Source organism: Chelonus insularis, unplaced genomic scaffold (genome assembly GCF_013357705.1).
Source record: "Chelonus insularis isolate UGA/USDA-ARS -01 unplaced genomic scaffold, ASM1335770v1 contig_130_pilon, whole genome shotgun sequence".
Taxonomy (NCBI): Eukaryota; Metazoa; Arthropoda; class Insecta; order Hymenoptera; family Braconidae; genus Chelonus; species Chelonus insularis.
Window position 1 is genome coordinate 892,940 of NW_023276371.1, and position 22,425 is coordinate 915,364.

The following is a 22,425-nucleotide window of genomic DNA, read 5'->3' on the forward strand; positions in this document are numbered from 1 at the left end:
ATTTTTGTTATCATTTTTTCTTTTATATATCATACATTATAAATATATAATATTATTAATAAATAACGTGAAGTAAAATTACAATCACATAACTTACGTAATTATACATTATAATAGTATTTGTAACTATTTATAACAAGTATGTACATGTACATAAATGGGCTCTTGATATATTTCAACTTGCACGTTAAATTGTATAGACAATATAATAATCATTAAGTGATTAACTTTTATTTTTCAATATCTTTTTACTTCTAAGTGATATTGACACATCTTATGAGGTATTCTTATATTATTATTAACATTTATATTTAAACTCATTATTCAAATTAGTAATCACAATTATTACTACTCCAATTTCAGTACATAAAATATTTTATCGTATGCAAAACATATAAAAGTTTTAAATGCAAAATGCATAGCTCTCCAGTTTAAATAATTTACATACAATTACTATTGTATTTTAACGATGCAAAAAATGTGTTAAATATTATGATAAATTGATTGAACTGATTTAGTTCTTGGCTAGAACACATTTTTCGTTATGTTTTAGTATTATATTAAGACGCAAGTCTTGCGATTGTCAACTTCAATATGTATTTCATTCTATTAATAAAATACTTGGTCCCTTGTATCTTATAGTCACAGCCGATAAATGCAATAAATTGTAGACCACACTTGCAAGGTCATTCATTATTTGTAATATTTCATAATTGTAATTAAGATAATTTTTCATTGTAGTAATAAAATGAAAATGTGTATACATTAAATTATTTTTAAATATTATAGAGTAAAAAAATAAATAAATAAATATATTAATCTTGGACATACCAATATTTCTATGCATAACATCATTCCAACCATACATTTATTTTTTTTTTTTTATTGATCAACATCTTGAATACCTGATTCTTGAAAAAGTTGTTAACATTCATCTCCATTTTAAATTCAATTATTTAAACTTTCTTATAAAATAGTCTCAACAATTAATCATTATAGTTTTTCTATCTGATAATATAAAAATTAATTTTGAAAGTTACATTTGAAAAACCTTTACCAATAAACAAACTTCAAGATATAACCAATTAGTGTATTTATACATCAATTCCATCATCATGAAATCTACGACAATTATCTAAGTAAATACACTTTTATAAAAATATTAATTCTTTGATCATTTATTTACTGGTATGCGTTTTTCTTTCATTAGAATTTTATTCACGTAGAAAACAATCGCATTTCAATTTAAGATTCATTGAACTTACGTCCTGATGTGCCGTTTCATGCAACAATAGTAGTTAATGTGTTGTTTAAGTCTTCATTATTTCCAGATCTGTAGAGGAGAAAAAATGTCAATTGTTATTAGAATGAATGAAATTTATTACAAACATAAATATTGAATTTATAAAACTATGGTGAGATTTGATAAACTTATGTAATGAAAGAGTGATTTATCTATTTATTAAAGTATCATTTTTCCGATCTTGTGAAAGATAAAATTCTTACTACCGTGTGTGTTGTGATGTTCGTAAACAATCAGTGGTGATGATACTATTTCGACTTGTTCTTCGATACCTTTCAGTCGTTGTAGAAGCCTGTGAAGGAGTCATCATCATAGATGTTGTTTTTGCAGCTTCTTGTTTTATTTGATACTCCATCTTAGCCCGTAGCATCATGTCTGGAGCTACTGTATTTTTTACTGCTCTATACACAAGTCTGAAATAAAAACAGAAATAATTTTTTAAAATTAACAAATCTAGTTCAAATTAAAAAATAAATTTTAAAATAATTATTTAATATACCTTGGTAAAATAGCAAGGACGGATGATAATATCACTGTAAGCCAATATGAAAGACGTGAAATGGCAGTTGGCATAACCCAATACGATTTAGCTAAATCCATAAAACCGATGTAAATAACATTGTAAAAAAAGCTAAATCCAAAAAAGATTCCGAGTGAAATTATAATAGTTCCAATGTGAATAATAGTCCATGATCTAACTTCCAATCCTGCATAAATAAGCATTACAATGATGCATGATGTAATTATTGTAGTACCAAACTCCCAAATATCAACATCAGAATCATGATAAGCAGCTTCAGTTATGAAAAATATAACGATACTTTGATAAAGTGCATCTGTTATAGTAATCCAAAATGAATGTGGTTTATAAACAAGCCCAAGTCTTCCTCGACTATAAAGTTCTGGATAAGACAACAAAATCTTCGATGAAGCAATTCTGTCATAAATTCCAACAGCCAAAGGCGGAAGTGAGGTAAAAAAAAGGTTGTAAAACATCAGGTACATTTGATCAATCATTACAGTTCCAGAAAAACCACAATAAAGCTGAAAAAAAACGTACATTTAGAAAAAAAAATTTCAAGATAAACTACTTGTTATATTTTTTCAAACTTGTTAATGAGTATAACTAGTGATCTAAAGAAACTCACCTGATACCAGAAGATGAGAAAAACAAAAATGGCATTTTTATGAAAAAAATAAAGAATCATCCGAGCAAGTCTATCATAAGACCATTGGCCATGTAATAGGAGTAATCGTGTGAGCATCGGAAATTTAGCAATAGCAAAATCTGATGCCATAACTGCTTGTGTTCCTTCTCTTCCAGAAACTCCGACTCCTACATCAGCAGTTTGGATCATACTCACATCGTTAGCACCATCTCCTATTGCTAATGTTCGTATACGTAATTTATCCTTCACAGTTTTAACAATATAAGCTTTCTGTAAAGGTGTAACACGACAAGCTAAAACACTGGAACAGTTTTGTGTTAATTCTAAAAATACATTAGTAAGACCCGATCGAGGATCTAGAATAAAAGTCAATGTTTTTCCATCTACAACAAGTGCCCGTTGTTGTCTTTCATTTTCAGTTTCATTAAGTCTAATAGCTTCGAGATAACCACGTATTAAAGTTTCTGTAATCGATTTAGACCGGGTTTGCAATCTTAATAATTGCATTGCTGGTGTAAATAATTTTGCTAAATATGCAATATTCACTGCAGTTTCAGGTTTATCTCCCGTTAAAAGCCAAACGACTATTCCTGCTTCTATTAAAGTGCTTATAGCTTCAGGTACACCCTCTTGGAGTTTATCTTCAATTCCAGTAGCTCCTAATAACGTCAAGTGGGATTCAAGTGATGCATAACATTCACGAAGTTTACGATCACGATTATCATTTGTTGCTAATTTATCTATTTCCATAAATTTTTCATTCCAAACATCAAATTCATTTTGTGTTAAAGATCTTTTGGCCATTGCTAAAGTTCTTAAACCTTGACGAGCATATGTATATAATTGTTGTCTAACTACGTTGACAGTATTTGAGGTAGATATTGCTGATGATTGATCATCATCAAATATACCAGTTGAAGAACTTTCTGTTAATGATGATAAAATAGTAGTATCAGCTCCTTTTGTATATAAAGTAATTTCATTAGTAAGTGGATGTCGTACAATAATAGACATACATTTTCTATTCGAATCAAAAGGTAAAATATGAAGAACTTCAAATGTAAGTGTTGATCTATCAGGCAATGATATTATAATACTTGAGGCTGTTCTTTTAATTAATCTTATATTATAAGCTTTGGCAGCATGAACTAATGCAAGTTCATCAGGACTTTCAGCTTCGTAAATAATATTTGTGGGATCGTCTGTAAGTGGTGGAGAATTTATATTTGATATATAAATATCTTGAGAATTACTATTTATATTTCTATTTCTTCGGGCTTTTTCACTTGGTGAATTTTTTCTGATGAGCATTCCGGATATTGTTGGAATATTTAATAATTTTGGCCTAGGAATTTTATTTGAAAAATTTCTATTTGATCGTGGCGTTTTATTAAATATCGAAGAAGCTGAGGCAGCTGTATTTCCGTGATCATATTCTTCAAATGAAGTAGTTAAGGGCAGTGTTGATAATGGTAATAGTTGAGATGGCAATAATGACGGTGGTGGAGCTGATAATTGGGCTGATGATGATATCGAAGATGATGGCGATGATGATGCTGAAGTTAATGCTTGCAGTCCTGATAATTGTTGATTTTTATATTTTATAATAGGTACTTCATTATTTTCAGGCTCTTCAATTACTCCACTTGAATTCATTGTGTCATGATGTGGAGTAGTATTAACTACAACAGTGTTACAAATAGCTAATAATATAAGAAATTCTTGAAGTCTGTGTCTCATATTTCCTATTGATAAATCTTCTTTTAATCGAGTACATATTGTTAAATTTTCATTCTCACCAGAATGAGAATAATCTTGACCACCAACTGTACATCTTCTAAATATCATTTTATTTTCTGTTAATGTTCCTGTTTTATCAGAAAACACATATTGTATTTGTCCTAATTCTTCAGTGATATTTAAAGCTCGACATTCAGCTTTACGTTGGCTTACTTCATCATAAAGTTCAGTATCATGTCCAATATGATAGACTTGTCCTATTTTTGCCATTTCCATCGTTACGTATAAACTTATAGGTATCATGACTTGTAGAATTATGACGAATGTCCAAAAAGTAAGCATACCTTCATAACTAGGATTTTGAGATGATAAAAGTGGTAAAAATAATGGCGCATCATCAGCAGAAAATGCAGAGAGCCAAAATTTACAGCCAACCGCACCAATAATACAAAGCACTACTAATATTACTACACACCAAACAATGTCTAAATTCATTTGTCTCTCAAGTTTTGATCTTTTATAACGTGGTCCTCCATTATTTAACATAGCTTTTGTTTCATGGCCAGCATAAACAACAATCCCTTCTACAAAATCGGTATTTTTGAGCAAACATTCTCGTAGTAAAAGATTTTCTGTTGTTACTCCTATTTTTGTACCATTAGGATGCACAACAGCTCCATAAAATCTGTAAAATGTTGGACATTATCAGTTTTAACATTACTTAGTAAAATTTTAAAGTGGAAAATGAGTGTCTCAAACGTGATGCAAAGCGGAAAATTTTTATCATGTTAAGAGTGTAGTTATCTTTAAAGTGTGGTAAACTTTATCATTTTTCTTTGTGCTCACTTTTACTTGTGTTACAATACTATCATAATAATTCATGATTATTTATTAATTTTTTTTCAAACATGATTTATCTATATCTTCTATATCTCATCATCTATCATAGAATAAAATACTCTAGTGTTTTAACACTAATTCATTTCTAACTTTAAAAAAAAAATTGATAAAATATCTCAAATTTCAAGGCAATGTACTAATATTTACCTTAGAGAAAAATGAAAAAAATATTATATATCGTTAAAATAATATTTTACCTGTAAATTTTAGTCGTTGGTTGATCAACTTCAATGACTGATCGAAATTTAGATGGTTGAAATGAATTTTGATGATCTAGAAAACCTCGTATAACTTGACGTTGTTTTAAATTCGTTTCTCCGTCAAGATTACAAGTATCTAAAAAAGCACATCCTTGAGGATCACTACTTCTAAGTAAAAGAATATCTGCTGGGACTACTTCATTATTTGATAAATGCACCACATCTCCAACTTTAATATCTTTCCACGCAACTTTAGCATATCGATCAATTTCACTACATAAATAAAACAATGAATATTACACAATTGAATAAATTCATTTTAAAATATAAAAAATTGTGCAAAAAATAAAATATACCTAACGTATACTCTACACATTGAATTATTAACTCTACGATCACTTGCGTATCTTCTTCTATCTTCGAAGAAGTCTTTAACTGCAGTTACACCAAGAACAAAAACAACGGGAATCATTGCAATTTCTTTGCCGAATGCATTGATAGCTGGTACCCAATTAAGTAGAACAATAAAAACAAAGTAGAGGTTTGCGACTCTGTGAAACTGTTCCAGCAAATTACGCGGCAAGAAGGTTAAAGTTGTATATTTAGTTGTTCGTACACTATAAACCATGAAATAATTATTAATTAAAATTATAAAATATTTTTAAAAATTAATATATAATATATAAATTACCTATTGTCAACATATAGACCATTTGGATGTAGTCGTGCTGGTGTTTTTGAAGGTACGAGATGATTAGGTACAATAGTTCTTAATCGTGATGATTCTTCTATAGGAGGATGACCGAGACCTAAATGAGCACATAGTCTTCTCCACCAAGACGGTGCTACACCACGCCTTATTGTATAAATTGACTCTGATCTAAAAGGCAAAAACAAGATTGGTATTTAAGATAAAGTTGCTATAAAATGCTTGTTAATTTGCATTTAATCACCACCTTGAAGCTTGTCGAGAATGACCACGAAAAGATGGTGTTTTTATACCGCCAGTGACTGCTATGGAAGGTCTAGGACCTTCTCGATGACCAGGTGGTAATATAAAATCAGTTTTTGAACCAACTCGACTGTGTCCCACCTGGGATTGTAAACCTGGTTGCATATCACCAAGAGCTGCTTGGCCTTGTGAGAGTGCACGCTGATGCCCAGGTTTTTTTAACGCCGAAGGACGTGATATTCCAGATGATAAAGTTACACTGGAATTAGCCGGCGAATCATGGCTTAAAGGTTGAAAACCTGTCCCCGTTGTAGATGAAGAAGTTGCAAGAACTCCAGCATGACTAGCTGACCTTGTATGAGTTCGTGGCCCCCGAGATGGTGATGATGATAAAGAAAAATGATCTTTCGAAACATTACTGCTTTCTTCTTTTTTGACGATTGGAACGGTATCCTTTTTTATTGTCAATGACGAAAGTGTTGATGTCATAATTGTAGGCGATGGTAAATTTGTATTTGAGGAATTCTGAGAAGATATTCGTGGAGTAGCTTGAATAGTTGGAAATACGTATAGCGAACCGGTCTCCTCGTGTACTGCCTGTTCTTTGTTGTTGCTTTGAGACATGCTTGTACATCTGAAATTACGTCGATAAATTATTCATCGATCGATTATTTGGAAATTCATAAATCAGAAGAAGGAAATGATATTTTTGTTATTTTATATTCAATTAAATACTACTTTTATTGATTGTTATTTGTAAAAGAGCATGATATTATCCTTGACCCTTTTGAGTTGCGAAATATTGATATTTTTTTTCTCGAAGTTACGTAGAATGTAATGCTTAATGTATAAATTTCTAAATTAGGTCAAGTGCAGCTTAGTTTATTTAACACTGAAACAAATGTTTACTTAATGAAAAATACCTATATTTAACGGATCTATAAATGGATTGGAATAATACAGCAAATTTTCAGTTACTAGTGAATTATCGGCAAAAAGTAAATAACGTATGTTACGTTAAGTGACGTAATAAACATGCAAAAAATTAGATAATTATAATTTTAATTGTTTTTCAAGTCATAATCAATAGAGTTTACATAAAAACAAGTTAATTAATTGTTTATTTACTTACATTTTTTAAAAACTTTACAGCTATTATGTTTTATTTTGAGGATATTTACAATAAAGCTCTTATATCTTGAAATAATATTCTTTTCAATTTTTTATTCGACATAATTAATTTTTTTCAGCAAATTCTACATTTCATTAGCTCTTATTGAATGAGCCTTAAGATTCATTGATGCAACAGTTTGTTTTATTGCAATTCTCCTCTCATATTTCATTGCACGATTCTATAATGAATTATATAGTTAATTCATTTTGCGATACCAAACGATCGATATTATTTAAATTTTCTTTTATCAAATAAGGCACACATAATTTATTTAGACAAATTTTATCATATACTGGATTTAGTTACAGTAATTTGTGATTTATAATTTGGAGTATTCAACTAAAAATACTACCAATAAAATCATTTAACAATAGAACATAATTATTTCAATGAAGTTTATAACAGAAAAAAATTTAAAAAAATAAGCAGATATATGCATGTATTACTACACTGACAATTATATTGTGACGTGACATTAACAATGTCGTCTATCTGTTTTGTACTTTGAAGTTGAACACTCTGACAACACTAAAGGCATATTACACTCGAATAAAGCGTTAAAAGTCAGAATAATCAATGCATGCGCGAACACAAACTGTGGTTTCTGAAAACAATTGTAGGAATTCAGTACTTGATGAACGATCTATAACAATCAACTATGTAGAATTATTCAACAATGACTGTATGGAACATCGTTCATATGAAATGTATGTATGTGTTTAATAACATATGTTGTACATTTTTTTTTGTGAGGTTATGAATTGTTATCGAGAGAGATTAAGTATCTGTCGGTAATTTACCATCACATTACTCTGTAGATAATTTCTATAAAAACAAAATTTTGAAATAATTATGCAATTGGTGCTACTGTATTGTTACACCATTATCATTTGATCCCGGGTGGTTCGAATCTTAACCTATATTATTTGCGCAGCAACATTGTTTTTATAGATTAATCTAAATAAAATAACATACATTGAAAGTATAATAATCATAAGTAAATTTATTGTGTAATGAAAGTATTCCATCATTAAAATGCCGAAAATAGTCGATTCCTCAAGAAAAAAAGACATAGAAAATGGAGTTCACGAAAACGGCCTTGATAAAAGTATTGTAAACAGATGTGAAATGATACTGTCTATGGAAGATGTAGTTTCGACTGATGAAACGTATATTCTAGAACTCTGTGGAACTCAAAAGTATGTTTTTAATAAAATAATATTACACTCTTTTTATGTGTAACTTTCGAAAAAAAATTCACTTAACCTTATCAATTTGTTAATAGTGAACCAGAGTTTCGAGTTTGTGCAGCACTTTCTGATTATTCTTGTATTGTCTATAATGTCGGTGAAACTTTATCAAAGTTTATAACATTAAATCATAATTCTTCACCAATTGTCGGAGTCAAATTCAGTCCACATTCAAAAAATATCTTATATACTGCCACAAAGTATGGATTTATTACAGTTTGTGATTTAAGAGCTAAAGGAAAAATAATTGCGGAATTGAAAGGTAATAAAGCAGAAGGAAATAAATCAACTTTATACACACAAATATTGAAGAAATTAATTTATTTGTTTATTAGATAATTCAAGTGAGGGTAAGCTCAAACCATTAGCAAGTTTCGACATCAGTTGCGATGATAGACTTGTTGCTGCTGGAACAGAACATGTGGGTGGTGATGCGTTTATTTTATTCTGGGACATCAGATATAACAACTCCAAACCTGATAGTAAAAACAATTTACTTGGAGGATATTGGGAATCACACATGGATGATGTGACATCTTTACAATTTCATTCCACAAAAGGAGACATTCTTGCATCTGGTAGTACGGATGGTTTGATAAATGTTTTCGATTTAACGCAATCTTCCGAAGATTTAGCATTGAATTATTCACTTAATACTGAGTCTTCAGTGGTAAGAATTGTTGATTTATTTATTCATTAGTTTAATGAAGTTAATGTGAAAGATATCAATATTTTTAATCTTATATAATATAGGATAGAGTTGGTTGGTTAGAGGATGGTAACATTTGGTGTACCACTCATACACATTCATTACAACTGTGGAAATGTGAAGATGCATCACCATTCATAAAATATAATCGCAATTGTATTGCTCATTTCTTAGTAAGTTTTATTTCAATTTTTTGTTTTTATCAATCAATTATTTTGATTTCTTTATAAATAAATTCAATTCATTGTATTATAGAATGAAGATCAAGACAATTGTTATTTAGTTAAAATGCATAAAGCAGAATCAAGCGATTTTTCATTCTTATTAACAGGCTCCAATTCAATAAAAGGGTATTTATCTAAACACAATAATCAAATATAATACTCTTCTGAAAAGAGATTTAATTTTTATTTTAATCTTACAGAGAAAATTTAACTGGAGTAATAGTAGATAAAAATGAATTGGAAGTGTGTTATGACTTTAATGGAAATAAACAGATTGTACGTGATAGCTGGCGTCATATTAAGGTAAATATTATATTTAAAAAATTATAAAATAGAACGACTCTTTATATAATCTTAAGCACTAATTATTAATTGGTTTGAAAAAAAAAATTTATAGAGTGAAATATTAGTAACTGGCGGTGAAAGTGGGATATTAAATTTGTGGAAACCAAACGAATCATCAATGATTTCGAGGCCTATAGACCGAAAGTTAATGACAAAATCAAATAGTAAAGTTCGTGATAAACAACATAGAACTAAACCATATTACTGCTGAGATTTGTATAATATTATTTTTTTTATAAAAATTAATTATGAATGATGTGAATATTAATAAATACATTTTGATATTTGTGTATTATTATCTTGGTTTATTTTATTACAATAACAATTTTATGTACATTTATAATAAATATTCTTTTTCTCTTTTTGAGGCAGCTACTTATTTATCGATGAATTAATGGATGATATAATGATAACAAACATATAGTATGTCTTTGAATTAGTTAGGAATGTAAACTTCCATACATTAATAGTATAGAATTGTAAGAAAAAGTCATAAGGCGTCATTAGAAAATATAGTTAATCCGTTTAGAAACGGCATTTGGATATATTATCAAGAAATTTTTTAATTTTTAATAAGAATATACGTTTTGTAGCTTTATTTAACTCGTGAAAGATAATTTAATCTGAGCACCTTAACGAACTATCGTTACCTTTTTACACGATTTAACAAGGATCGATATATAAAATTATTTTATAGCAATATTTTGCTGTTTAATGAACTTTTAAATATAAAAAAAAATAATTGGAAGAATATTAAGCAATTATTATTGACATCGATTCATTCATTTAGATTAATAATAAGTCTTTAAAAAAAATGTTAATTTGACAAAAAGATCATTATAGGAATAATCTTGTAAATTCTTTTGCGTTAAAATTTTTTAATAACTTTTTAAGTGAATTTTTATAAATATTCAACGAGAGAAATATGTTTAGACGTGATACTTTGTTTTATAAAATATTTGAATCACATGATTATCAATCAAATTTAAGTGTGAAGCAATTATCAATAGTTTCAGTATCACAATAATAATAGAAGTTTCCATAGATTTCAAGTGAAAGTGTATAGAATAAGAATACAAAAATACTTTCTCCAGAATTCATCATACTGGAGGTAATCTTGAAATTTTCATTAATAGTCATTTTATGGACTCTATCCCATTTGCATTGTTTATTTTTTTGTTTTTTAATTTCTTTCTATTTAGAATAATTAAGCGAAATATATGCAAAATAATTTTCAATAAAAAGCTAAATTCAATAGGCCGTGAGCATAGATATCAATTAAAATAAATCTCTCGAAGATTGTCAGCTATCATTGAAATATTTGATTGAATAATATATGACATATTATAATTATCAGTTTTTTTACTGCATGAAAGAATACTATATTCAATTTAATTTATATTATTAATACAGTAGATAGATTTTTAAGTTGTTAACATAAGCGCAAAGGATTACGCTGCTTTTAATTATTAAGATGTATTGAAATATTTTTTTCCTCTTTACAAATACTAGAATGACTTCATTCTTATTCTACCACATTTTTTGCCTGAAAAGTTGTCTTAATCTAAATATCATTAAATACAAATTTTTAACGAATATTCTCATTAATCCATACATACACAACAATGCAATAATAACAAGTTTTCACGGATAACATATCACGATACATACGATTAATAAATTTTTTTGTCCGACACATACGGTACAACGATAAAATCTATTGTCACCACGATTGATTTGTAGATAATTTTTTTTTGTTTCTTTTTTCAATTATTATTATTATTAATTATGTTTTTCTAGAACTGTTTAACAATGATTTATTACGTATCAATTAAGTACGAATCGTTTTTTTCTCTTTCTCTTTTTCTTTCTCTAGCCTCTACAAATAAGTCAAATGATCAATCAATATTGCACACTGGCACGCTGGTTGTAACGTTTATAATAAAAAATACAAAAAAAAAACGATACTCCACTTATATTTACCCGTTCTTTTAATTAATTTTTATATCAGCTTTGTTTTTTAAAGTTAATAACTGATTTTCAAGTGTAGATTGTGAAATTTTAATAATTTAATATTACTGTCTGTATAATGTAATAAATAAATTTGTTTATCTTAAAAAATCATTAAATAACAACAATGGCAGTGGATAATCCAAACTTTCTTACTCTATAATGGAGTAAGAATTACTCATGATCCCCATTAATAGAATCTTTTCCTCATTTTTTTCGTACTGATTATCAATTGATTATTAAAATGTATACAGAAATTATAAATGCCTGAAGGATCAGCTCCCTTAGTATATTGGTTAATAAAAACTTATTAAAATGGAGCAATCTTGTAGAAAAAGTGACAAATAATAAAAAAGTAAAAAAAAAGAACAATATTTAGTGTATATAAATGAAAATTGAGGCACATTCATGACCAAATATTATTGTGTCCTTTTCAAAATACTTTGACAGTAAATATTTTCATCAAATGAGTAATAAAATATTATGTAATATTTCATTGAGCTATAACGATTACTAATTTATAACTTTTAAATTCACTTGATTATACTAGAGTGTTATATTTTACCATTGAATTAATGAGTTTCTAAATGAAAATCAATTGAATTTTGTCTTTAGTACGTAATGAGTTATCGATATTTTAAATGCATCATAGTAGTATATTGGTTTCAGAGTATAACTAAAATTTTTCAAATACATCGCTTCTAATTTATTTTTAGTAACATGCGCGGTTTCAATACTGAATTATCGATTATCATCGTGTTACATTACTCTGAAGATGAACAAAAAAATTTTTTTTATCTTTGTATTCACATTTTTAGTTTGTGAAATATTTGCTTTATAAGAGAAATACTTGAATGTTCTCTATATATAGATAAAGATGATTGAAAATACACACTGCACATATTTACAAATTTACATAAAATCAAAAAAAAAAAGAACTTGTTTATTTTATTTTTTTTTTTTAATACCCTTTTTCTATGTAATAAGTTTTGTTTTTTTTATCATTAGAATTAGAATAAAAAAAACTTGGATTATCACTATTACTAATAAGTTATGTCACAATTTTTAACAATTATTTCTGGATTCTGGATGAATGTAAATGTTTTTAAAACTTTCAGTCGATTTAACAATAAGTGAATAAGCAACAAGACGAGCTATTCTATGTTTCCCAAAATAGTTATTAATACTCATTTGAAATACTTTTTATCAATTCAGCTTATTGAAACTTATATCCCGGTTTTTTTTTCTATTCAGTTTTTCAATTATTCATTGATTGAAATTTGTTATTGTATTCTGTTTTTTTTTATTTATTTATATCTCTCTCCTTTATCATTATTTTTAAAAATTAACTCATAAGAGTTTAAATGCGTATTAACATCGACTATATAACTATTTGCAAAAGCTAAAAGTCAATTAATAATTATTATTAATGTTAGAGTTGTAAATAAATTCATTATTTTATTTGTCAATCTATTATTAAAATTTCGAAAGTCAAAAAGATTTAACTCGACTTCGAGATTGAGCCTCTTTAGATTGGCTACGTGATGGTGTAGGTGTTGATGTCAATGTCGCGGGTGTATTTGTAGGAGCGCGAGATGGTCGAGAATGTTTTCGGCCAAAGCGAAAGAGCCGTCAGAAAAAAATAACTTCTTCTTCAAGCGGTTGCTGTGGCTCTGGCCGTTGTTGATGAGATGATTGTTGATGTAAAGGCTGTAAATGCTGTTGTGACTGATGATGATATGGCTCTGGGGGTGAACGTGTGATACGAAGTGATCGATTTGAGGAATGATTGCCATTATTATGATTATTACCCAATTCTGGCGATGAGTAGGCCGAGCTTGTTACAGTCGCAGGACTACTTCCCGTCCTCGAGTGACGATCCGGGCTGTTATTACATCCGGCACTGCCACTCCTATGAAAATATCGAACACTAATCTCAGTCGAAAGTATCGATAGTGATTAACTTGGCCCAAAATAAAGCACCGCATGCGCCATTTCATAGTTGTAATTATTTTCACCTGGTACTATTACTGTTGCTACCGCTGGCCAATTTTAATGGAAGTTGTTGCTTCACTGGAGGCAGACTGCTCGGAACTTTTTGCTGATTTGTAGCACTAATTAAATTCAATGGTATTCTCTTAGCATCTGGTAATGATTTTCGAGATTGAAGAGAATCACTTCCTTGACTAGTGTGAGATACGTGAGTTATTGTTGGCCCAGCTGTGGATGGTGCAACCAAAGAAACACCCTGTCGTTCCAGAGCTTCAAGTCGTCTGTATAGTTGATCTCGTTGCTGTGTTACATCACGTTGTTCAGCAGCCAACTGTTCACGAAGTCTTGAAAGTTCAGCGCGCTCATCTTGCAATTCTTTTTTCTCCTGTTGACTGGATGCTCGAAATGCAGCTTTTTCTCGACTCAACTGATCTTGTAAATTTCTCAATTCTTCCAACTGACGATTAGGATTTGGTCTACTTCCTGAAAATTTACCAAATCCACCTTCTTTACACGCTGCAAGTTGAGCATGTAAACTGTCAATTGTTGTCATTTGATTACTTATGATGCAAAGTAATGTGTAAACATAATGTGACAATTTCACTGCAGCCAACTGTTGATCTTTATTTACTTCAGAACAATCATCTTCTTTTTTTTCTATTCCTTCTTTTAAATTATCACAAGGTTTTGGTGGAATCATCATGGAATGTAATGCTGCCGAATCTCGCCATGGATAACGTTCCTAATGATAAATTGATATTTTTAAAATTATTACCAATGTATAATTAATTAATAATACATATTCAAAAATAACTTACTTTATTATGATCAAATCCAGCAAATGTTTCAGCTCGTCGAGGAACACACATAGATGGTGGTATATAGGCTTCACTGTGACGTTCACCGGCAGAACTTAAACTTCTAGATAGTGAACCTCCGCCTGCAGTAAATGATAAAGAACTAGCAAGTCGAGTTGCTTCTTGTACTGCTATAACAACCTTTAATTCAATATATTTATTAGTAAATGATTTCAATAACCCAAATAATTTTTATGAATAAAGAATAATCATAGTATTACCTCTTGCCATAATTGTGTGGGTTCAGTACTTTCTCCACGAACTAATCGTGTATAATCAGGTATTTCCTTCTCATAACGTTCTGTTTTTTCATTTTCATTGTCATTTTCACTCCAAACGCTGGCTGCATATAATAACCTCATCTGCAGAGCCATTTTTTCCTCCAACAAAAGTGCCTGCTCGGTATCTTTTTTTCTCAATTCACCAACTATACTAAGAATGTGATTTTCTTTTACTTTGGCAATACGTTGTCTTTCATCAGCTGAAAGTAGTGATGCAGAAGATGATCTTGTTCCAAGTATTTCGCCAATAGTGCCTTCATCTAAAGAATCATTTTCACAATCTTGTGGACAAGCCTCAACAGCTGATCTTATTGCTTGGATCCATATTTGTTTATCTTTTGGTTTTTGAACTTTTAATTCAAACATTTCTGGTTCTGCTGGATTACTGCTAATAAGATAAATACCACGAGATTCTTGACCGGCTTTCTCGCGTACGAGTAATTTTTGTAGAGAAACAACTCCCGCTTTATTATCCGGAACAAAAAAAGCATACTTTTGATCTCGTGTTTCTGCTAAAAAAAATAATATATCAGATAATACGACAACTACTACTGATGCCATTTTTCCTCTTCCTTGCATCAAATATGCAGTACCCTCAAACCTAAGTGCTCGATTAGAAGCCATTATATCAGATTTTTTAAATTTACATCCACGATGATTAGCAAAAGACTTGGCATCAATTCTATTGTAAATTTCCAGTTTTCGATCTTCTCGTTCTTTTTTTGCAACACAAGCATCAACATCACCTAATATTTGTTTAACAAGATTCAAAGCTTTGCGTAAATTTTCTTTCTCATCATTTACAGTACCAGTTTTGATTAAAGGTTCAACTAAAAGTGGATATTTAGTTAATCGTTGTGTAACAAATAAAATACATTCTGGTATTCCTTTCTTTTTCAATAACGGATTTGTTTGACAAAATTTAACAAATCTTGCAAATCTAGCATCCATTCGTAAATAATACTTGTATGTATCAACAGCATCTCGATGTCGACTACAAAATTCACCGTAAGCACTTGTCATTTTAACTGAATTATCTCCAGAGAATTGATCAACAAGGATATCTGCTATTGTTGGCACAACTGGATGAGCACTTTGACGTTTGCGTAATTTAAGTAAAAAACGTAAATGAATTTCAATTAATTCACGTAATCTAGGAAACATTCTTTCTAAATCTGTTGTTCCAAGTCTAAAATGTCGTCTTAATCCTTCCGCAAATATTCTATCCATTGCTAAAAGCACAAGACAATGGTGCTTTTCTGTCAATATAAATTCATAAATATGCTCTTGTCGTTTTATTTCACGATCATTATTATCAACAAGTCGTAAAGCATCACTACGTCCAACTGCGGCTGTCCATGAATCTGGTTCATCATTTCCTAATTTTAATTCTGGATCTAGTCCTTCAATATCACTTATTGTAAGTAAGTGTACATCGTCTCCAAAGTCAAACTCTTCCACTCCACTTGAAAAAAGAAAAAAATAGTTTTCCATAAATATTATGTTAAAATAAATATAAAATTCTATTTAACATTATTCTAACTTACCTAGAATTATCACGATGACCGCTACTATCACCATCTTTTTCCTCGCTGATTATTTGACTGTAAAAAAAAATTCTTTATGCATCAGTCATTGCATAACAAAGTCCTTCCGATTGGGTTAACAAATCGGTCGGATGAACAAAATAATAATCAATTTATCGTTCCAAATTATGTATATATATATATAAAAAATAGAATATTTTTATAATCATTGATGAGTGAGAATTCCTAAACACTTTTTTACAGCTGTAATAATTGAAGTTAGATTGATTAAAATTCAGAATAGGTAAAACTACATAGCAAAAAGATACATAGTCAATAATTGAATTAAACACCTTCTATAGAGAAGGTTCAGGAAAGTACAAAAATAACGAGACAGTCGTTATTTCCTTGTAATATATTTTATCAATAAATACAATCATAGAACTAACGATCAAGTTGTTGCTGCTGAAAATGTTTGCTTACAAACTAGTAGTAAACTTATATACTAAGTAAATTATAACATGAAAGAAGATGAATTTCTGCAAATATAAATAATCGCTGAAATAGTTTAAAATCTAATGATAAATAAATGTGATATACAACAAGCAGGCGATTTAAAAGCTCAGGCAGGCAAGGAAATGTTATTTAATTTTGTACTATGTGCCGGTCAATCGGAGCGAGTGACATAATGTGCGATAAGATCAATTTGCGTCTCGGCATTATTTTTGAAAAGATACATTTAGGGCACGAAACACGAATGGAGAACGAATGTAAACGATTCGATAAGGAAAAGTGAGACACATTGTGAGATATCTGGGTCGACTTACTTGACTCCAAGCTTGGTAGCAACACGCCGCCAAGGGCTGTAGCTTGTCACTGTTTTCTTGGTGCTAATTTCCCTTTTACTGTCGCTAGATTGATCGGTTTGTTGAAGAGTAGAACGGGAGGAAATGCACGGAGGAAGGAAAAAGCACACATTGCATTAGCGCAACTTAATGTTTTTATTTACCGCGGTATTACCTGACTTATTTTTTTCATCCATTATTGCTTGCATTATTTGCCAATTTATTTAATTCATTTTATAATTATATTAGCCGAAAATTTGTGTAATTTATGACACGACTATCAATGTTTTTTTTTAACGGTTTATGAATTTGTTGTAAAATTGTTAAATTAATTCTTGATAAAAAAGCTCCTAAGTCATTTTGAATTTCAGAGTTTTTTTAAAAATAGATTTACTTTCTTCATATTCAGTAGTTATCTAATAAAAATATTGAATTAAATAATCATTTCTGTTATATTTTAATAAATATGAATTACAAACTCTCAAATTCTGTGTGACTGTGCATCGGCAGCGTGCGAAACTTGTACTATGAAGACGAAAATTCGATGCAATAATCGACTAGTTATCAACAACAATACCAAAAACTTACTTGCTTCCTGATGAACTAGAAGGTGGAAGAGAAGCCGTTGAACCTCGTTTCACGTGTCCACTGCTTGATACGATAGATGCACTTGATATTGACTTGGTAGCTCCTTTGTTGGAGTTATTTTTTATTTTTGAACAATCTGTCGAAATTTGATCTCTACATGACTGGTTTTGATGCACAAAAGTTCCACAATCTGTAATAAAGTAAAAGATTCTGTCAAAATATTCATAATTATAAATAATAATGATTTAAACTACATATTTTTATATTTTAGTTATATATATATTAATTTATAAAGGATAAATACGTACTCTCACATTGAAAAATGGATTTATTGTTTTGCTGTTTCATACAAATGTCGCATATTACATTTCCCTGAGATCCAGCAGGTATTGTTACCCAATGGTGACTAACCTTTTTCCCCTGGGAAATAAAAAAAAATTATTTTATTATAAATAGAAGTAAGTTATATTAATTGATAATATAAGATAATTAAATACATACTTTCTTCTTTCGAAAAAATAATGATGAACCTCTCTTTCTTCGTGTTTTTTCTGGATGACTGTCATCATATACCGTACCACTGTAATAATTTCAACAGATATATTAACAAATGGCTTCAAAATATTTATAAAAATTAGTAACGAAAGAGAAAAAAAAATAATTTAAGCGCTTAAGCTTGATGTAATATTGATAAGCTTGAAATAATGACTATATGATAATTTATGGCAATGTCTTAATGACACTGAGTGATGAAAAAAATGATAAATTTAAATATTATAAATACAATAATTTCATTGATCATTGAAACCATTTATACAATAGTCAAGTATTAGAATAAGTATTGTAAAAAAAATATTTTAATTATAAAATCTATTACAATACTTCTAGTACTCACTCAGTCATAATCAGTTCATCGAGAGATGCCTGAACATTAACAGCATCTTCACGGATTAAATCTTCATGGAATGGATGATTATGGGCAGTATGAAGATCCTCAGTCTCAGTCTCACTTCCACTACCTTTCTCAGTTCTTTCGTGTCGTCTGCTGTCATGCACGATCATAGCAAATAGTACAGTGCAACACACAAAACTATTCTATCACGTTTAAATCGCGATAAGCTAATTTAGTGACAGAATGTGCGAAAACATAAACTTCCATCACTTTAGTGATACAAATATACTTATAAGTATTTATAAAATTTACATAATTAAATTATGAATAACTTTTAAATAGAAATATGTGAAATTATCATTTCATCGAGATAAAAGTGTAAATAAAAATTTATCTAAATTTTTTACATTGTCATGCTGATCTACATAGAATTGAAATGTGTCAAAAATTGATTCAAGCACTCATGAATCGAGCAAGAAATTTGTGATCATTTCAGAAGAAAAGAAAATATTCGAAAGTGATTGCGTATCAATGCTAGCGACATGAATATATCTTTTAATCGAATAATAATTAAATTTTACATACTCTGTTAATGAGGGGGCTACTCGAGTTCCTGATTCCGTGAGTAAAGCTTGACCTGGTGGGGTAATAATTGAAGGAGTTGAAATTGACTTTTGAAGGGGTAAACGAGATCCTGTAACTCCTGGTAGCAAGTTTGATGTTTCAGTTGACCTTTGATGATTACCCCTTTTAATTAATATTTTCTGTAAATAAATTCATTTATTTTACTTAAAATACACCTTAAGATGTAAAATGATAATAATTTTTTATGAAAATGATATTTATTTTTTACCTGAACGAGGTCAGCTTCATTGAGCGAGTGTGTACTAGTTTGAGATCTGCATGATCTATTTGTAACACTAACACAAGGGGAACGTAGTTTTCTGTCTGATTCAAGGTCTATTTCACTATCTAGACTACTGAGACTAATACTTCTTTGTCGCTGGAAATATGAATTATTTAATAAGAATTTTAAAAATATCAACTATTAAAACATATGTATAATTGGCATTAAATAAATACCAAATTTTGTGCTTGCAGATGACTTTGTATTTGACAACGATGACGAGCGTGTCGTGTTTCTTCAAGATCAGTCCAACTACGACGACGATCAACACCTAACATTTCTGATGGTAATTGTGGTACTGTTATAGGAAAATGCGTTGGCGAACTATTAGTTGAACAATTAGCAAGGTCAGGATCAGAGCCAGGACCTCGATCTCCTGTACGTCCTTTGCCTATTAAACTTAAAGGACAAAGAGAAGGGCAGGAAGAACTCAATCTTTGTTGCTGATCATTTTGAGATAAACGGTTACCATATCCCAAAGTGCACAATGTTAAATCACGCATTCGTTGAATACTGTTATGTATTTCATGAAGTTGTTGGAGATTATCCTCTGTTATAAAAAATAAAATTAATTTAAATTATCTCTTATAATATAAATATATAAATGAAACATAAATAATTTGAATAAATACCAAGAACAGGATAATGTTTTGCAAGTCCTGGCGAATGAGGTGTCACACTAATAATCGGAACTAGTGGATTTGGTTGATTTCTCATACCGGATTCCAATACAGGAAGATCGCGGTGACGTTGATCCTCACTATTTTCTGACATTGCAATATCTGGATTATCTTTGGTATATTCAATATTAGAATGGCTACCGTCATCCAGATTTAAAACCGCCAAATCACCATTGACAACTGATACATGACTGCAATCAGTATGTTCAGATCCTAAATAATCCGTAATCACATCTTCGTCACTATCTTCTCCACTATTGGGACATTCGTCTGTAAATAAAATACAGTTTTCTACATAACAAAGGCATAATTCTATGTACTTATTCAGTCGTTTAGATATAGAAAATTTTGACATTGTGGCACTGAATATTGAATAGTAGAAATTATCAAGATATGAGAAAACCGATATGCCACATCCCTTTTCGTATGCATTCGTTCTATACAAAGAACAAACAAACTCGTCGCATGACTAGACGTCTATCCTGAAGTATTTCACATTAATAATCACAGAAAATGTTATATCAAAATCAGGTCACAAGTGTACATTCACTATTTTTCGATATTTTTTAAATATACTAACTATTAATCATTCATTATTTTTAGGAATTATTTCAATGAGATTTACACAGAAATTTAGAAATGGCAGATAATTATATAAAGTGTACGTCATAATTATAAAAAAAAACGGTATATTTATAAAATAGATTCACTTGAAATTAAATTTTAATTTAGATAACTTATTATAATGGTGTCATTTAAACTATCAATATGCTTTTATGACTAATAATAAATAATTGATGACATCGAAAATTGTTCTGCTTTACCAGAGAGTCTAAAAGATACTGTTGCATTCAATGTAAGACTAAACAACGAATTGATCCGCGACTTTGCGCTTACTACCCCTAATGTATATGTATATGTACTATACATATTGCCAAGTATACCAACCAACCCTCTAGGTCAAATGAAATCGCAAAAATTCCGCTTTTCGCATTCGGTTCAATTTTTTGTGTATATACCTTTTTTTTTATTATATATTTTTCCAGTAAATTGATCAACTTGAAATAATATAAATGAAATAAAAATTTACAAAAAATACTATTATTTATGTAAATTTAATTAATTAATATTCATTTGACTGATAATAGTGGTTGAGAGTACGTGAAAGAATAATATTGCACATCATTAAATATGCACAACTCACCTGATGAAAATGGAGCAAGTCCTTCCTGTCGTTTTTCCATTTTACTCCACTAATACTTTTAATTAAGTCCAATATTCACAGATATTGATGCACACCAACTGTAAATAAACAATTATTCAATTACTAATTTTTAGAGTAAAATTTTTTTTCCACATGATGATTAAAGATCAGCTATATAATTGAGTCATTTTTTATATTTAACATAAAGTATTACTATTGTTCATACAATATAATTATGTATATATACATTTTAATTAAGAAATAGAATATGTAAAAGCATATTGAACATCTCGCGCAAGCTAATAGTTGATTTATTGTTTCCGGAGTAAAAACGACACTTGTTGCCAAGGAAAGCCGCGATGACAGGTAGGCTGGCCATCTTATTATCCTGAATTACTTATAATCCTGTTAACGAGTACCTACCCAGTTGAAGATTTATTTATAAAAATATTTCAAGTCACTAGACCTATGAAGTCAACGTTTTTCCCATATTAGTGCATATTATTCCAACAATAAAATGTTGTTCGTAAATATAGAGACGCGTCAACCATTTTCTATATGCAGAGGACGCATGCACTGACACGATGATAAAATATATCCTGCCAAGACTTGGTGTTGTGCGTGCATTGACTAAATAAAGATGAACTTGCAAAGAACGACGTGTAGAGAAGTAAAAT

The 22,425-nt window shown here is 29.5% G+C and overlaps 3 protein-coding genes across 10 annotated transcripts; 1 reads left to right on the top strand and 2 right to left on the bottom strand.

Moving 5' to 3' along the window:
• Positions 1 to 112: 112 nt before the first annotated feature.
• Positions 113 to 8,164, bottom strand: LOC118070743 (probable phospholipid-transporting ATPase VA). Of its 4 annotated transcripts, XM_035089531.1 has the most exons (10): positions 7,894 to 8,164; positions 7,397 to 7,616; positions 6,269 to 6,898; positions 6,004 to 6,192; positions 5,669 to 5,929; positions 5,310 to 5,585; positions 2,452 to 4,897; positions 1,803 to 2,347; positions 1,510 to 1,716; positions 114 to 1,333 (listed from the first exon to the last, which is right to left on the bottom strand). In XM_035089531.1, the coding sequence occupies exons 3-10, from the start codon at positions 6,886 to 6,888 to the stop codon at positions 1,282 to 1,284; spliced, it is 4,596 nt and encodes a 1,531-aa protein (XP_034945422.1). In that variant the 5' UTR covers positions 6,889 to 6,898; positions 7,397 to 7,616; positions 7,894 to 8,164; the 3' UTR covers positions 114 to 1,281. The 4 variants fall into 4 exon arrangements, with proteins under 4 accessions (XP_034945448.1, XP_034945439.1, XP_034945422.1 ...); XM_035089557.1 differs by having other exon boundaries at positions 113 to 1,333; positions 1,576 to 1,716; positions 7,397 to 8,164; XM_035089548.1 differs by having other exon boundaries at positions 113 to 1,333; positions 1,507 to 1,716; positions 7,397 to 8,164.
• A 42-nt stretch (positions 8,165 to 8,206) lies between these two features.
• Positions 8,207 to 10,177, top strand: LOC118070763 (WD repeat-containing protein 89). Its single transcript, XM_035089571.1, has 7 exons — positions 8,207 to 8,637; positions 8,724 to 8,950; positions 9,024 to 9,358; positions 9,442 to 9,570; positions 9,653 to 9,747; positions 9,822 to 9,924; positions 10,019 to 10,177. Exons 1-7 carry the CDS (start codon positions 8,474 to 8,476, stop codon positions 10,175 to 10,177), a joined length of 1,212 nt encoding a protein of 403 aa, XP_034945462.1. The 5' UTR covers positions 8,207 to 8,473.
• Positions 10,178 to 11,426: 1,249 nt separating this feature from the next.
• On the bottom strand, positions 11,427 to 22,364 carry cyst (rho guanine nucleotide exchange factor 18 cysts). Of its 5 annotated transcripts, none has more exons than XM_035091191.1 (15): positions 22,172 to 22,364; positions 21,749 to 21,846; positions 20,497 to 20,814; positions 20,041 to 20,414; positions 19,811 to 19,960; positions 19,543 to 19,721; positions 18,961 to 19,107; positions 18,567 to 18,645; positions 18,374 to 18,485; positions 18,066 to 18,255; positions 16,654 to 16,710; positions 15,047 to 16,571; positions 14,787 to 14,966; positions 13,995 to 14,710; positions 11,427 to 13,906 (listed from the first exon to the last, which is right to left on the bottom strand). In XM_035091191.1, exons 2-15 carry the CDS (start codon positions 21,786 to 21,788, stop codon positions 13,609 to 13,611), a joined length of 4,365 nt encoding a protein of 1,454 aa, XP_034947082.1. In that variant the 5' UTR covers positions 21,789 to 21,846; positions 22,172 to 22,364; the 3' UTR covers positions 11,427 to 13,608. The 5 variants fall into 5 exon arrangements, with proteins under 5 accessions (XP_034947082.1, XP_034947091.1, XP_034947066.1 ...); XM_035091200.1 differs by having other exon boundaries at positions 11,427 to 13,888; positions 18,961 to 19,110; XM_035091175.1 differs by having other exon boundaries at positions 18,961 to 19,110.
• Positions 22,365 to 22,425: the final 61 nt, after the last annotated feature.